The sequence below is a fragment of the Desmodus rotundus genome, chromosome 6 (assembly GCF_022682495.2).
Source record: "Desmodus rotundus isolate HL8 chromosome 6, HLdesRot8A.1, whole genome shotgun sequence".
In the NCBI taxonomy this organism is placed as follows: Eukaryota; Metazoa; Chordata; class Mammalia; order Chiroptera; family Phyllostomidae; genus Desmodus; species Desmodus rotundus.
In genome coordinates, this window is record NC_071392.1 from 39,759,889 (window position 1) to 39,778,623 (window position 18,735).

An 18,735-nucleotide genomic window follows, 5' to 3' on the forward strand; every position below is an offset into this window, starting at 1 on the left:
TTTTCTCTGCTGCGTAGAATTCCATTGTGTAAATGTACCATAGGTTCTTAATATCCCTTTTACAATGAATGTCTTTAATGTATGTATTTAAAGGACTTTAGAACATAGATTATTGTAGCAGAAATGAATTACTTCTAATACTGCCATACTTGGACAGATTACGGAGACATTTCTATTACTTAGTTATGGTGGAAAAATTAACAAAATCATAAAACAACTTACACACTAGTTTTAAATTTTCATGTATTTGATTTTTATCATGAGAAAAAATATTTAAATACACTTATCTTTTTTTATCCAAAATATTTGTTGAGGGCCTCCTGTATTTTAGGTATTCTTCTAAGAGCTCGAAATATATTAGTGAAACAATTAAAGAAATACACTATGATTATTCTTTATTCTCATACTTTTTATCTTAATCAAAAATATGTATTATTATAATAATATATATTAATTAATATAAGTAAACCTATTGAATTTATCTTGTTTTGGGCCTTCTTCCATATGAAAAGTCTCTAATATTACTATGGGTTTTAATTATGCCTATAAAAAGGCTATATTCTCTTTTGTAGCCCATGAGTTGAGCTACAGCAAATAAAACCAAAATCCTATAAAAAGCAAAAATTCAAGTTTTAAATTTAAGACTTAAAAATTATTGTCATCATTTAGAGAAATTATTTTCACTCCTTTACATGTAAATAAAAGTTTCAGAATAATTGGCAAGAAATATTCTAGTGGAAAGAACATAAAAGAAAGGATCAGAGACTTTGATTCTTGCCGCTGTCCAGCCCTAAAACTGTCATTGCCGATAGGACACTAAAACCTGTTTAAATTCAAACTGTTTTTCTGCATCTAAGACATGCTACAGTTGTTTAGGTAATCCATACATTTCATTCCAGTTCTGCATATTATTGGAATCCTGCTAAAATAGTCAAGATTGTTGGAATCAGTCTGTTTCATATAAAATTTTTGAGAATTTGTAAAGAACTGGAAGATTATTTCATACTTCATACTTTTATGGCAAAGTTCAGAGCACTTCAGATGTGGTAATACTAATGATCTTGTAAAACCCTTAGACACTGAGTAAAAATGAACCATGTTTTATGATGAGTATATTGGTTTGGCTGTTTAGGAGAAACCTCAAGTAAAAGTGGTGAAAACAAGACAAAAGCTCATTTTTGTTGCATGTGTTGTTCTGTGTACAAGGTCTAACATGGCAACTCTGTCATCCAAAGTGCAGGGTCCTTCTTTCATGTTTGCTGCTCTTCTCAATATAGCCTTTCTGTGTTGTGGTCCATGAGTGATGCTTCAGTATCTGCAGTGAGTTTTGCATTCTAGATAACAGAAGGAGGCAAATGGCAATGGAGGGCATGTCCTTTGCCTTTAAAGGCACATTCTGGAAATTGCACACCTCACTTCTATCTGCACCATGGTCCTCAACTTCGTGACTCGCCTTGTCTAGTTGCAGTAGCATAGGGGATATATTCCACCCCCCACCAGACAAGCATGTGTGGAAATAAAATTATAGGGTCTGTTACTAAAGACAGAACAGGGAAAATACTAATTAGGAGATAATTAGTTTCTACAAATATTTTCATATTACTCTTTTTTAAAAATTTTTATTTTTTCTCAAATTATTCTTCTGGACATATTAAAGTTAATGCCCAAATTCTACTCCATCTGAGTGCCTCCATCATTTAAATATAGTATAATTCTTCAACTTGGAACTGAGGAAAAATTGTTTTTTACCGTAAAGTCATTATAAAATTATATGTGGTATTATTTTTCATCTTAATGTATGTTTTGATCACTATAATGGAGTTGTGTTCTGCAATAGAAATACTTACTATCCGACGATGAAAGAAAGTTGAGACATGTAAGTAAATGTGGCACCTTGATAATTCTACTTCAGGATTTTCAGCGGTTATAATTTTTTTGAAGACTTGTTTATCTGATGAAGTCGGACTTCAGTAGATGATGAAATTTACTCATTGTCACCAAAAGTTTTGCAATATAGGTGGATTTAATTGGCTGCCATACTCAGAGCTTCATACATGTTATGCTTGATATTTTATATACTAAATGCTCACAAATCATAATGTCATCTCATTGTTCTGATTCGAATTGGCTTGCCATCAGTGTTCTTTGTGGTGACTTTTCTATATGCCAATTTAGATGTATAATTTTCTCAAATTCCACAAAGCCATATCTATTATAAAAATTGGTGATTGGAGATTATATAATGTACCTTTATCATCTCATACATCAACATATAATATCTAATGAACAAAGTAACTAATTGGAATACTAAAAATTGAAGCAACACTCTCAATTAACAAATTTTTCCTTATATGTTTGAATGGTGATATAAGTACCTGAGATCTAAATGAAGTTTCTACTTTAAGTATTATGACTCCTTAAGGGAACTAAAAGATTGTAAATCTTGAGCCTGTGGTTATCATTCACAATTTCCCCCCAGTTCTGCAGGAGTAGGAGCAGATCTGTTTGTGCACGACTATTTCTAGTGGAACGCGACCGTTTTCTGTATTTCCTGTCTCTCTTACATCAATCACTTCCTTTCCATCCCCGTGACCATCCTGCAAGTTTAGGCATTATTCTCAAATGTTTATTTAAGAGCTATTCAAATGTTCTCTTATGCTTCTGAAGTTTTATATAGATTTAATAATATATGTGTCAGTATATAAATATTCCTAAATGTCTTATTTATAGTTCCTTTTCCATTGTGAATATCTTCAAATCAGTTAATATTGCCTTTATATGGTATTTAAGACCCTGAAGAAGCTTTAGCAGAATTTTTTTCTAAGTTAATCCAACTTTTGCAATGAAATGGCAGTTTCTTGTCTTTGGAGACACAGCCAGTCTTTATAAATTATTCCCTTGGGTCCTTCTCTTAAGCATAAATTCCTGGAGGGCAGCTCTTGTGTATTCACAGCAGCGGGCATAGCTTTTATGACAACTAGTAAATCGTAATCACTTGATCAGTCTTTTTCCCAATAAGTTTACCAAGGATCAAGTCAAAGCATATGGATTAGAAATAATATTCCAAGGCCGAATGGAAGAAAAGCACTTAGGCCTTCAAAGTAATCTGCAGGTAATTGTATATTTGAAAGGCCTACAGAGTTTCTTTCAGACAAAGATTTTTTTTTGAACATCAGTAACATCTATGCCCCAAACTTGCTCAAGGCTATCCAAGCTGAGATTTCCACAAGGCAGCTAAATACTTAATTTGTCCTAGAATAGTTTTATGTTTTGCTTATGAGTGGTCTTTGAAAACAAGTGGCTGAAATTTCCCCAGCAAGTGTGAAGCAAGGCCAGATCCAACTGCAGATAAATGTTGCTATGCTAATACAATGTTAAGAACAAAATGAGTTTGAATGCATTTGGATTGATACATTCTTCAGCTTGCCACAGTTCCCACTACTCCCTATTGTCTTACTCTTAGCCTGCTTCCCACATCTACACAATATAAAATAATAATAATCACTTAAGATAGTTCAGGATAGAATCTTTTGAAAGCCAATATTTAAGGGACGTGACAGCCAGAGGTGTGGAGTGTGGAATATGAGTGGCTGGAGAGGAAGACAGAGTAGTTTTCATAAAGGAGTAAATCATACAAAGAAGGTCATAAATTTAGTACATGGTGAATTCTGGATTAAATTTGGAATCTTCTGGTTCCTGTTATTCTTCCACATTTATTATGATGGTCTATCACCCAGTTGAGATTTGAAAATAAAGAATGATGTATTTAAGTGTAATCCATTGATTTTGTTTATTGTAATGATGATACAGGGCCTCAGTTAAAGGTCAAACAAGTATTTAAAGGTGATCAATTATTCCTTTGGAGTGTAAACCTTCTTTTTTAATTTAATTTAATTTTATTTTATTGCTGTTCAATCGCAGCTGTCCCAATTTCTCCCCCATTGCTCTCCCCCTCCCCGCCCACCCCCCACTCCCACATTCAGTCCCCACCCTGTTGTCCATGCCCGTGGGTCCTTTATACATGTACCTTGACTAGACTCTTCCCCTTCTGTCCCCCATTATCCCCCTCTCCCCTGCCCTCTGACCACTGTCAGTTTGTTCCTTATTTCCATGTCTCTGGTTCTATTTTGCTCATTTGCTTGTTTCCTTCATTAGGTTCCCCTTATAGGTGAGATCATATGGTATTTGTCTTTTGCCACCTGGCTTATTTCACTTAGCATAATGCTCTCCTATTGGCTACACCTGAATTAGTCAGTTTGTAGGGAGTTATCAGGCTGTAAACTTTTCAAGGCCTTGGATATAATAAGACAATTTCTCAGGGGCATTTCATAGTGTTTCTGCTACTCAACTGAGATCAATGCTATTTATATTCACCTTGTGTGTATAAAAATGAATAGTGACAGCCAAATTTAGTTAAAGTAGTGGCTGAAGGAAGGGGTAGAGTTAATGTCCCTTAGTACTATACGATATAATGCAAAATTATGGCTATAGTCTTTTAGACAAGCTTTCCCCTTGACACTTAAAACAATGCATGTATAACTGGGCTAAACTGTTTGGTGAGCCACAATTCTCTTGGAAGGATATAAGGCACAAACCCTTACTAGGAATTTAAGGTCATTATTCCTGTGTCCAGTGTGCTGGGTAATGTTCAAATGGCCTCTGTTCTGATTACCTGATCATGGTATCCTACAATTTTCTAATCAAGTGTTAAGTATTTAAAAACCAATTCAAATATCATCTCCTCATGAAGCCTTCCTTGGTTTTCCTAGGTAGCAAATGGCATTTCCTTCCTTTGGGTGTTCTAAACAACCTTTTACACATTTCTGGCTTTAATGGCATGTAATACCTTATATTATACTATTTGATACAGGGATAATCTTTTCTATTAAATTTTTAGCAGCTTGGGAGGTAAGGCTCTTACTTTCTTTAATTGTTTAGAGTCATTGTTGAGAATCATGCTTGTTAAATTGGGTAGGTGTTTGTGTTCCAATACCTGCATTACTCACAGCATCTGTGAAGATTTGTTCACCTTTCAATGTGTTTACTGTTTGCATAGTAAACAGGAAGTCCCTTGTAAGCATGGTGGAAATGAAAATAGTGGTTTTGTTTCAAGGCTGGGTGGAAACAAAGTTGAGAGAGGAATGGCAAACCTGGCTTTGATGGTGGACCATATTTAAATTAATTTTTAATATAAACTTTTTTTTTTGTTCAGGGACCGAGGCCAGCTGCAGAAGGAGACAGAGACAGAGGACACTGTTTCCTCATCTGTGGTCTGCCCCTTCCTCTCTCTCATTGACCTTCAAAGGTCATGAGGACTGAGTAATGTCAAAACAGACCATGTGGCTTCCCATGAGTCTAAAACTGATTCAAATTGGGAATATGTAGCAGAGTTAGGATATTTATTTGAAATTGCTGCTGGTGACATAAGGTCAGGATTTTTGGTTTTCAGTCTGGACAGGTCTTGAAAGCTATGCTATTACAAATCTCCATGAAACATGAATAGGGAGTATTATTGTATTATTCCATCAAACTAAAGGTCTTTTGATTCAACATATAGTTAGGGTAAATAATAGTTGTTGAATTTCAATTCCAGTGAAGCTACAACATTAAGATGGGTATAATATTTTGATGTAAGATTTTTTTTTACTTTTTATCAGGAGAAATATTTTAAGTATATGGTAAGAAAAAGAATATAATGAGTTTCTGTAATTGTTTCACCTATTTGCTTAAATATTTCAAGGTAAATTAGAAACATGACATTTTACTTCCATATACTTTAGTATACAACTGTTTTTCCCCTAAATAGAAACATGAAGGCATATATATATATAATCTCTATTTACAGTGTTAAGCAGAGGAGATAGCAGAGTGTGACATTTAAGAGATCATATTCTGGAATGTGCCACTGCTAGTTGTAAGGCTCAGTTCTGCCATTTTCTAGCTGGATGACAATGGCCCAATGACATAAGCTCTCTGTGCTTCACATTTTTGTTTTACCTTTACTCACCTTTTTTGTACTTACCTTTACTGGAAAGTAAAGGTATTAGTAATACCTATCTCATACAGTTAATATAAAAATTAAATTAGTTAACGCATGTAAAACATTTAGAACATTTCCTGTTTCAGATTTGGTAATCAAGAAATGTTAATGAGTATATTTTTAAAATAATAATTCCTAATATTACTACAATAAACTTAAGATTAATTTGAAGTGATTGTAGCTCAAAATGGAGCATGTTTCGGTATATGTGTTAACAATAATGAAAGGGTAATAGATTGAACTATGTTTTTTATTTTATTCTTATGAATATAATTCTGGCCTTTGTGTAAAAAAGTTAAGACAATGCAAAACAAAATAAAAACCAGAGTAGAGTCTTCAAAAACATCTAGACTAAACTGAAATTTGTCTTCATATCACTGTGGGGTTTATATATCCATATTTGAAAAACAAATTAAATGTCAAAATAAAATGGGAAAAAGCTATTAGTGCAACAATTATTTATGAAACTTCACATTTATGTTTTACTTAGTTTTGAAACTTATTTAGGTTCTTGGGTTAATGTTTTAGAAACATCTGTCTCAATAAAGCCTTAGATTCCTTCAAGTTTAGTGAAGCAACTTCTCAGAAGGCTTGAGTTGTATCAGCAAGCTACACTATTAATTCCCAAAGCAAGCAAAAAGAATGCAGGTCATTACACACTCGTATTAACCTAATTCCAAGATCTATGTTTCTGACTAAAATCTAAATGAAGTAAATTTAACTTTGAATTCTCATGTCGATAGATGGAGTTGATTTATTTGCTACATTTTATTTTATTGATCATGTTAAAAATTTGCCCTGTCTGGGACTTTTGGCTAGTCTGCTGAATTCCCTTGCACTTTTATGTTGCTATTTATTTTCTTAGCAGAGTCTTGTCTACGTTAAATTTAACTCCAACATAACGTCCTAACTAAATGCCCTTTAAAAGCCCCATCTTTCATGATTTTATTTTACTTTAAATAAATAACTAAATAAGTCTAATTCTAGAAGGGATGTGCATCAGTGATGAAACCTAATTATTAATAAAATATCAAAGTAGGCTTTTTCTAACTTTTTAATATTTCTTACTTATGTTATACTATGTAGCTTTTATTTCAGGTTCTGTTAATGACTGATATTGAATGCTGAACTAGGTAATGGCATAGCGATGGAATATTAATCACTGCTATATAATAACTGGTTTAATTAGAATTGCTTTCATATGTGTGCATCCAAATTAATGGCTTAAATATTCTGAATGATGTATGTTTGGATTGGATTGGATTATTGCTTATTCTTTAGTAGGCAGTAAATGCTTTATACACAATGTTTCACTTCAAGTTCACACGAATCTTTTGTAACATGTACTATTATTTTAATGATTTTCAGGTAAGACAAGTGAAACCTAATGAGCTCAAGGCACGCACTAGGTAGTTGCTAGTGCCGGGAGCTGGGCGCAGTGCAGGGAGCTGAGTGCAGTGCAGGCAGGGCGGTCCACGGCAGGAGTGGTGATTATACCCACCCATGATTCCGTCCAGATTTAACTGTGATGCTTGGCTGTATTTTATCCAGACAGCTTCATCATTGTCAGTGATTTGCAGTAGGTGAAATAAACTCTCTATGATTAAAACGATTGTTAGGCTTTGAATCATAATCTCCACTGACCTGCTCCACTATTCCCAGTGATGTTTACCACAGATACCTAACATCAATGCATGCACCCCTGTGTGAGATATGACCACATTAGAAGTCACTGAGATAAATACCTGCAAAACTAATTAAAAATGAAGATTAGATTAGATTCAATATTTTTTATAGAAATTCTGTCTTATGTCTTTGGGGGATTCTTTTCAAATCTTTGAGTCTATTTAGATATTTTTTTAATGCTTTCTGCATTTGGGCACACGCTCACTTTGCAAAGGTAGTTTGAACGTTGATTCTTGCTTCTTCTTTTTTTTTTTTTTTTGAACATGAATAATTCTTTTGTAGATTCTGCATCCATTTATTTCTTTGCAGAAGTAGTGTATGGCATATTCATTAAGTTTGGAAAATTCAGTGCATTAGGTTGGCTTTATAAATTTACCCTATATTGGGAAAAGAAGGATTCTTTGAACAGATTCTGGAACAGAAAACTGGATTCTTTTGAACAGTATCTTCAACCGTTTGTTTGTTTTTTGCTTGCACATTTAAAAAATGCATTTCCCTATATAAGAATATTTACTTATAAATTCTATATATTTACTATTGAACTAATGTGTTGAAAAACCTCAAAAGAGACTTCTAAATCTTTATTAAAATTTTATAAAGTGTTAGTTTAAAGTGACATATAACATTCAAAATCACTAGAAGAAGTGTAAAGGTTTTTCTGGATGTTAGTTATTAAATGTCTTTATAATTGTGATGACTTTATATTACTATTGGAAATATCTCAACAGGCCCTAGGAACACATTTTCAATAGTAAATATAAATTATATTTAAAATATTCTTGATAATTTTAACTTTTTTGACCAATTTGCCTAATGAACCTAATGAAATCACTGTTTTTATCTTGTAATGATGAAGAAGAGCTAATGCTGGGAATAAATAGAAGCATCAGCTCTGTGTGCAGTGCAGCTTCCATTGCCAGAATTTCATCTTTAATCATTAATTTGCAGATATTTTTAAAGCTACTGGCTCATATGGAATAGGTTAAACCAGAACAGATAGTGTGTAAAATACACATAGGTATAGAACAGCACATTGAAAGCAACTGTGCAAGTGAGGAGGCAGCTGCAGCTTGTCAGTGTGTGTGGTTTCCACTTTCTCCTTGGTGCCTGGAGTGTGTCAGGGGCATGAAGCCAGCTCACACACAGTAAGGGGAGGAGGGGGAGTGCTCATGTCGAGACCTGTAGTAAATATTAGTAAGCTTTCTTTTTTTTTCTTACTTCACTTGCTAGCAATAGATAGGTTCTGATTTCTTTAAACTCCCCCAATGAATTCTTTTGGAGACCACCCATACATGGGGTACTTATTTCTATTTAAGATCTTATCAAAAAGATGGTCTCTTGATTATCACTCAGTGATACAACGGAAAGATCAAAACTTGTGAAATTGAGAAAAGCCTAACTACTATTTTAATTTATATGTACCTACAAATTGTTGGTTTGATTGATGTTTGTAGGTTTATGCTATAAATGTATTGCTCTAAATTACAATTAAATTATCAGGGGCAAGAGGTCTGGATATCAAGAAACTTTTTTTTTTGTAAATGCTTCTTTATTTCAGCATTCCACCATTTAAATGTTCTTGCAGTTAACATTTTTTTAAAAAAAGCTTTGTAGACAATTTCTTTAAGTTAAAGTTTATACCTTTTAGAATTAGAATTTTTAGAGCTAGGAAGAAACTTACAGATCTTGTTTCCCTCTGTTTCTTATTTAAGAAAAAAATATCTGAGGAAACATAGCAAGGATTCATAGAGGTGGAATGAGATCAAGAACCGAGATTCCTGACTGATGCACTCTGTCCATTTACCAAATTGCTTCCAGCATTTTTCTGAGAAAAGAGCATAAGTTTGGGGACCAGAAAACATGGGTTTACCTTTATTTAGTCACTCAACAAATGATATTAATATGGCAAGCAAGCGCAGTTTTAAGTGATACGCTAGGTACCAGGGATACAACTGAATGATGTCAATGATGTCTCTTACCCTCAAGGAGCTTAATTTTAGTGTAGTGAGACAACAAACACGGGCAAGTAAAAAGTTAGATAACTTGCCCTGGCTGGTGTGGCTCAGTGGACTGAGTGCCAGCCTGTGAACCGAAGGGTTCCTGGTTCCATTCCCAGTCAGGGCTCATCCCTGAGTTGTGGGCCAGGTCTCCAGTAGGAGATGAGCAAGCGGCAACTACACATTGATGTTTCTCTCTTTCTCCCTCCCTTCCCCTTTCTTTAAAAATAAATAAATAAAATCTTTTTAAAAAGTTGGATAACTGAAGTAGAGTTCTGGATATAGTAAATAGGATGATATATTTAAGATTCCATGGGGGATAATTTAGATGGGGAAATGTCCAAGACAGTATTTTTCAACTGAAAACTGAAGAGCAAATTGGTGCTATGAAAGTAGACCAGGGAAAAGCATACCAGGCAAAGGGCACAGAGAGTACAAAGACGTCTAAATCAGGAAGAGCTTGAGGCGTGTAAGGAGCAGGAAACAGGCCACAGAGGCGGGAATATAATGAGCAAGGAGAAGCAGAATGGGAGATCTGGACGAGGGGTCGGGCAGGAAATAGATCTAGGGAATCTTACAAGCAGGCCATGGAGAGGTCTTCATGTCATTGTAAATATGGTGGGGTCTTGGAGTCTTGGTGCCCAGGTTCTTGGACTGTACAGCTGTAGGGCATTATCTAGTCCTTGCCTTGGGTATCAACAGAAAATAATTGATCTTTTCATCTTGAAAGTTTTTTTAAACTTTTTTGCTGTGACAGTATTTTGAAAAGTATGTCTATCATAATAAGTACAATGTAAAATTTGCTTTTAAAATTTTAGAAATAGAATGATTTCATTTACGTGTTTTTCTTTTATACTGTTATATATAATACTAGATCATTTCCATATGGGTGTGCTATATTGAACTTTCAGGCTATCTGAAATCATACAGTGCTTTTCAAATTCAAGATACCATTTCACAATTCCTTAGTAGAAAGAAATACCCTATCAGCCTCTTCCCAAAATTTAGGTTACATATTTATAAAAAAACAAATGTGTATATTTGCAGTGCTGATGGTTTGAAAATTGCCCACTCCTCATCAAATTTAAATCAGCCACCGCTCTTCTTGTCATCACGCTTACCTGTGTGGTGACCCTCATGGTCCCCATTCTTCCTGTGTGCTAGTCCTGGGCCAAGGCATTCCTCCATCGTGCAAACTGGAAGTTCATCAGCTTTTTTTGGAGTACCGTCTCAGATTGTGTATCCCAATTTTTAAAAGGATTATTGTAATTATTACCAGCGAACTCTTATATTCTATTTGAGAAATGTCTATTTTTCTTTTAAATTTAATTTAATGAACAAGTTATTTCAGTGATCAGTATCACTTTTGACTTAATTTAGCTGTTTTATGAGTTTCACATACATACCTGTCTTTGACTCAGTCATTTGTAGAAAGTGTATATATTTTTGCTTTAATATTTCCTACAGTATTTTTAACTTCCTATTTTTCTTTAAGTTATTAAACAGTTTCAGCTGCTTACTGTTCCCCTTTCCCCTCTAAGATGGCTTACTTCAGACTGTTTCTTCTATTTCATGTGTCAAAATTAGTAGTAGAACAATACATGGAGGCTTAACAGTGAATCTAAACTTTCAGACTGATTTAACTAGAATTATTTCTGCCATTTTATTTTGATCACTAATGTTATTAATTTACCTTTCATGTTAACTATAAAACATTCTTTTCTTAATATGTTAAATAAATTGCTTCTGAAGAATTAATGCTACCATTTTCCCAGAAGGTAAGTCTAAAGAGTTATACCATTTTAATTACCTGAAGAACTGGAGAAATTCTCTGAATTCATTTAAAAAAAATCGATTTCTTTATCAAACATATTATGCTTAGCTATCCTCATGTTTTGCAAGAATAGTGTCTATTAAGTTCATAATTTAATTTTTTCTTATTATGATTTAGTAAAGTGAAAGTACAATTATTTAAGTCCTTAGTGTCTAATTTATTATCAGGCAACTTATATTTTCTTTCTAATTGTCTTCATCTGCTCAATACTTCTGAGTCATATCCGGAAGAGGAAAACGGCAGCTTAAACTCATTAACTCAGGAGACTCCACAGTGTTCTCATTGCCATTGTAACTGGGTCCATCATTTAATATCCCAGCCTGGCCTGCAACCTGGCCAGAACAACTGCGGCTGGAGGGAGGCTCAGCAGCGTTCTGTCTCTATTCATTCTTCATTCACTGGACGTGGTCAGCTGCAGCTGCTTTGATGAATTTCCATTTCTAATTGATACAAGTAATGTAGTAAAAAGGAGGCTTCCCTCTGTGGGAGTCAGAACCGTTAACCAGCCTTAACTAATGGAGCATCACAGAATGCTTAGATTCCAGTGATGAACTAGTGGTTACAGAGGCAACATTACTTTTTAATCCATAGAGTGAATGCAAGGCCCTGTTGTAAATAATTTGTTTGTAATAGTTGTAAAAAGAAAAGGATGCATTTAGAGGTGGACATTTTAAAATACGCACATATATGTACTGGAGAATTGCATACAGAACTATGGCCTCTAATATTAAAGAATTTGGTTTATTTTACAGGAGCTCGTTTACTGAATTTCACTAATGAGACAGGAGTACCAATTTTAATACTTCTATAGAAGGTCTCAGTGGACCATTCCAGCAAGGCGAGATAAACCTAGCCGCAGGATGGCTGTGAAAGCAGTATCTCAAGGAGCACGTTTAATCTGAATTGTACAGTGTGATAAGTCAGTTTCTATTGCAATTTAGGTAAAATGGATAAACTCTTAATTTCTGAACATTTTATTTTCGGTAGAAATAGTTTTAAGTTAATAACATGAAAAATAAAATATTAAGAAATGTGTTTTATATGTATCAATTCTTAGAGTGTTTACTTTGAGATAAATACATTAAATATGCAAGAGCCTTTTCTGTCTGTCACAGACCTGTCATTGGGATTTTCCAAATTAAATTTGCTGGTGTGCACTGCTTGTAAAATCGAATGGCCTCCCCATCCAACACTGGCCAGTACTTCTGTCTCTGAGTGATCTAATCTATTATTTAGTAAGTGAAATTATATCGAGAGGAATCGTCTGAGAAACGTTCTTCTCATGTTTCACTTATGTGTTTTACCAAATGCACTTGAATTCATTTGAGGATCAATCTGCTCAGTCTCTTTGTACACATTTATATAGGGTGGTCTGGAGAATTCTGAAGAGATATTGTGGGAGGAAATATTAAAAAGAACTATAATAACTGGAACAAGGAAACATTAATTCCAGGGGAAGCATTAATTTTAAATTTCTAATTTATACACTAAATAATATGTTAAGTAGCTTTCCCCCAAATTCCTTTTCTCAGTAAATTCCTTTGTGTCCAATATTTGCTGTGTTTCATATATACTATATAACAACATAATATATTAATATAGGTAGCAACATAGATTATAATGGCATCAGAAACAATAATTTCATAAGTTTAAGAAAATAAGTGATTTGCGTTTAAAAATTCTGATATTTTCATGAAATTATTTTAATTTACAGATACTGTAAAAGGAAGGGCCATGGAGAACAGCAGTATTAGTTTTTCTTAATATAGTCAACAACTGCACTCTAAAACTAGTCTGATACGTGATTATACAAGTTAAGAAGTATATTATTATTTTAAAGGTATTTCTAAAAGCCCTTTATATGGTGATTTAAAAGTGAAAAAATCTCACCCTGGCTGGTGCGGCTCAGTAGATTGAGCGTTGGCCTGTGAACCAAAGGGTTATTGGTTTGGTTCCTAATCACAGCACATGCCTGGGTTGTGGGCCAGATCCCCAGTAGGGGGCACTTGAGAGGCAACCACACACTGATGCTTCTCTCCCTCTCTCCCTCTCTTCCTTTCTGTCTAAAAATAAGTAAAATCTTTAAAAAAGTGAAAAAATCTCAATAAAAAACATTGAAATAAATTAGTATTTTTAAACTGTAATTTTTAGATGTAAAAGGATTCAGAGTGAATATAAGCAACTTTCACCTTAGTGAGATAATCGTATAATATTTAATAGAACTCCAGAAAGGACTTAAAAGAAAAATTAATGCTTTTTCTCATTAAAATATAATCCATGCTTCTTGTACTATTATAAAAAACAAGACCACACAAACAACTGCAATTACATCTCATAACTACAAAACCAATGATAGTGCTGATAACTTTTACCATGTACTCATCAATGCATGTATCCCTTTCCCTCTCTTTCCTCTCAAAATAAATAAAGCTTTTTTCTTTTTGTTTAACATTTGCTATTTAAACTTTGAATAATTTTAAAAACATATAACAGGTATATTTTCAGTGTCATCACTGTCATTATTATTGTGACCATTTTACTATTATTGGACATTTAATTTGTTTCCAGATTTACATATTACATGGCATTTTGTAAAAGTTAATATCAATAATTCTCTTCATTCTACCAACTGAATACTTTTTGAGTGAGTGAATGAGTGAAATATTTGCACACTTCCACATATTCCTAACCCTAATTCAGACACTTAGTTCACTGTCTTTCTGCCTGTCTATTATCATGTAATCTTTCTACTTTTTATATATCTACAATTTGCTAGAAGTAGATGTGAATTGGATTCCTGGAAGAGATATGCTTACAGAAATAATGTGTTATTTTCTAAAATTATAGAAAAGGAACTATATTTTTATAAATAAAATTACCTTTATAGATTGTTTAGTTTGAGGGTTCTTCATTTAAGATAGGAGAGAATATTCGAATCAACTGAGAGATTCTTTTCAAAAGACATTCTCCTTATTGTGATACACTACCTTGGTGGGGGAGGAGGATCCGCAGGTAATTCTGATTGTTTCAAGGGTGAGGACCATCCTGTAGCCAAAAACAGATGCCCAAAGAGCAGTTAACAGGCCCAAGTTTGAGATGTTATTAATGCAACAGAGTATAACGATCTCCTGACATCTACACTTTCTAATATGCCTTTCCATAACATTTTGTAAGTATCATTGTGTTCTTTCTAATAGGCAGTATCTTTTGAAATAAGTTTCAAGGTTACAGAAGCTTGAGAACACTATGTTAAACAGATTTTTAGTGACACTTCTTTCAGAACCTTTGATATGCCAATGTGCTTTCCTCTATTCTCTTAATAGAAGAATATAACAGGCAGCATTTTCCCAGTTTATTTCAGGATGGAGCTAACCCCTAGCCTAGAGTATGATAAGGGGCTGTTGTCGTTTGAAGCATCCTTTGGCAAATATTATTTGCCATATTACCATGTGCATGGGTGGCGATACGAGAACTGTCTTATACATGGAGGGTAGAAAATAAAGTTATCCATTAAAATGCTTATTACTAATCAATCTTAGTTTTTTCATGAGTAGTTCTACTAAATAAAAATGTATGCTTAAAAATTTAAACTATTGGTACTTTAAAGCTCTGGACTTCCAATTTGAGTGTTTATTAGAATCACCCAGAGGGTCTGTGAAACTACTGACTGTTCAGCTCTTCCCATGGTCTTTCTGATTGACTAGGTCCGAGTGGGGCCCGAGAGCCTGCATTCTAAAATGTTTCCAAGGATGCTGACGCTGCTTCCCCAAGGACCACACTTTGAGAAACCACTCAAACATTTAAAGTCAGTGTTGAGACTTTTCATTAATCCCGAAAGTTTGCAGCTGAGAATAATAATGACATTATCTATCAGTTGGAACCCTCTTTACATCCATGTTGTTAATGAAAATAGTTTGTTTCTACATGCATTTCTCTTATTCAAGTCAATAGTGCCCAGGAATAGACAACCATAGAATAGAGGGTGAATTGTAAAGTGTATTAAAATTCACAGCTGAATCCAAGACCAAATCCCAGTTATCATTTTCATTCTTTCCTTTATTAGTAATTGCAATCAAGGTGTAATAGGGTGCAGCCAAGTGGGGGGGGCAAATAGAGATTTATAATGGGGTCCAGAACTCAGGGTGTCCAGGAAATATTAGAAAAATGTATGTACATAGGACATCCTCACCCCACAAGTCTGAGCTGGGAGATGGGGCAAATGGAGCAGGGTCTTTGAGAGTTGTTTTGAAAAGCCACAGTTTTGCAGATAACCTCTAGAACATTGTTTAACATGTCTATAACCTTTAACTGGTTTCATAGATATGTTAAACAGCTGTGGCCTTGCTTGGAGCCAGGGGGATGGGAGTGACTTCAACCCAGATGTAACTGGGAGGCAACTCCCCCTGGTTACAGTGCCTGCGTGAGAGCTTGGAGATGATTGACTCTACACCATGAGGCCACGCCTGCCAGGACTTAATACAGCAGCCCAGTAAAGCTGGAAGAATACTCGAAAGCTGTCAGCTGTGGCCATTTATGGGAGGAGTCGGAAATGGTGCAGCAGAGGAAGATTGGCACTGGGATTTAAACCCTGGCATGGCAGCCTTTCTGGGTCTTTTTGGGACCATGCGGCTTGGGCAGAGAAGAACCACAGACTTTTATTTCTTTTTCTGAGATACGGTACCCTGGACTGGGCAGAGGGGGAAGGAAGGACTGTGCATTTGTGGGTATTCTAAATGACTTGGGGATCTCAATGAAGATATTAAGTCATTCCTCTTAAATTTGTATAGCTCTTTAAATAAATAATCCCTTTCCTTTTCACCAATCTCTGGCATTAAGAGACGTCTTTCCTTGGTGGTGGGCAAGGCGAACCTAGTGCGGGGTGGGGGACCCTCCGAGAACAAGAGTGGGTCCATTTGGTAATAGTATATCATTCGCACCACCCCCCTCCAGGTCTGTTCTGTAACAAAGGCAAGTGTGTTAGGTTAGCATTCGTTTTTGCTATACAGTTTCTCTTCCTTGTAACCTTCACCTTTTTCATGTCCTTCACATTACACATGCTGAACCTCTGTTTTAGATGAGAATAATTTGTGATTTTCGCAAGTAAGTATGGTGCTAAATTTTAGACTTTCAACACTACTGTTCCGTTATTCTGCATATTCAGTCCCTTAAGAAAGGAACAATGATATCTTTGTAGTGTTGATATAAATAAAAAATACTGGTCTGTTTTCAAATCTCGTTATCAGTGACAGTGTTACAATTCAGATCACACATACTCACGTGTGTGTACGCACACACACAGTCGTAGCTGACTAAACCACAGATTTCACGATGTAGTTCCCTCCCTTATGTAGAGTGTGCTTTCCTATTTCTTTCCTTGATGTTTCATTTCAAAAGGATTTGGTTGTGAACTGTTAAGTTGATTTTATTACCTAATGATCGGTCAGACCTACACCTTTAGAAGCCACAGCTAAAGAAATGAAGCTTGTTGCTCATATTTGTGTCTAAATAATCTTTCAATGTTGCTATTTCCCTAGAGAAAAAAATAAACATGTGCGTACATTTGTGTATATAAAGGTATTAAAATAGCTCAAGATACTAATGTGTTATCTGACCACTTGAATTTTCAGAGCCACGTGGAAAAGCAAACACTGGCACTTCTTTGTAGGCCTGCTGACTTTGTGTTGTTGTGCATTCCCCCAGCCCCTGCATGAAATTGGCTGTCCACTGAAGTCTTTTCCATTCTTTATCATTTGCATTACTGCAGTGTGCTGCCAAAATAGTCAAATGTTGTGATTTTCCTTCAGTTTTGTTTTGAGGAGGTTACCTTGGGAATGTGGAGAACGTTAGTCTCTGAAACGAACGGGTCGATAACGTAGGTCTGAATTGAAACACAAAAATTAAGGAAGAGTTAAAGTAACTATATTTGGACTGAAGAAAAAAGTTTAACCTAACTAGCCAAAAACAATTATTCTAGAGATTCATTTTGAATAAATGAGTGAGACCCTTGCGAGAGGAAGGCAACAGGCAATTCAGTATCAAAGGCATATTTCGAAGAGACAGAAAATGAATCTTCAGTCTTAATCTCCTGTGGGATTTTTCTGAATCATTATTGATTGGATCTTGGCTCCTATCTTGGAACAGAAATTGTTCAAGTTAGGATTTAATCTTACTTGGGACAAAAATTGTTCAAGCTAGGATTTAATTAGGAGTTACAATAGATCTCTTCTAGCATTCTTTCTTTTTTAAAACAAAATGCCATTCGCCTGGGAAACATACATAAGTCAAGGAGGCATGACAAAAGTAATCTATTGCTATCTTTTTGCAGTCCTGTGTCCCATTAGTTGTCAAAGCCAGGATTATCTTCTACTGCGTGATATAAATTTGGTAACATAAAACTGACATTTCCTCCAAGGGGATACTTTTAATTTGGTTGTATATAAAAATTCTTATCCTGAAACCTATATGCTGCTATTAACCGATGTCACCCCAATGAATTTAATAAAAACAACAAGAAAAAATAATGACACTTGCCCTGCTCTTTAAATATACATTTTAGTAAGTACTGGATGTGGGAGAGCTCTGGTTCTGGCGGGATGACCCTGAGGAGTGACTCCACCATTGAGGGAATTAGGAGAGAAGTTAGGTTATGACGGGAATCAATCTCATGCCATCACGGTAGTATATTTGAACATATTCTTTTAGTTCCTTTTTTAAAGAATATGCATTTGGCAAATGATGTGAATGTGAGAATATCTGTGTTAGCATAAGTTTTAACATTCTGTTTATTGTCCATCTTTTCCTATAAAGCCTGAAAAAAATGACAGTGAGCCAGGCAGCCAGAGGATAAAACCTGTTTTTATCGATGATGCTAATTTTGGACGACAAGTATCCTATCAGCATGCAGCAGTCCATATTCCCACTGACATCTATGAGGGCTGTAAGTAAGAGAATGTGAACTGTTCGAATACCATGTTCCTACCTATCTTATGAATGTCATTTCTGTTTCAAAAAGCAGCTAATGTGATACTTCTATGTACGTGTAATGAAGAGTCTGTGGTAAATTCTGATTTGTGCAAAAGAAACATCCTGATTTTCACGAGCTGTTTACGTCCCAGATGGCCTCACTAGGTAGATGTTTGTAGGAGAGTCTGCTTCTGTGGAGATGTTCTTCTACTCTA

At 34.9% G+C, this 18,735-nt stretch overlaps 1 protein-coding gene across 7 annotated transcripts in view; it reads left to right on the forward strand.

Moving 5' to 3' along the window:
- The window catches only part of CACNA2D1 (calcium voltage-gated channel auxiliary subunit alpha2delta 1), a 457,573-nt gene that overhangs the window by 265,075 nt on the left and 173,763 nt on the right, over positions 1 to 18,735 (forward strand). For all 7 annotated transcript variants that reach the window (XM_053926392.2, XM_053926394.2, XM_053926393.2 and 4 more), the window contains exon 6: positions 18,365 to 18,494. In XM_053926392.2, coding sequence (XP_053782367.1) covers positions 18,365 to 18,494 — 130 coding nt within the window. The remainder of the gene's footprint in view (positions 1 to 18,364; positions 18,495 to 18,735) is intronic.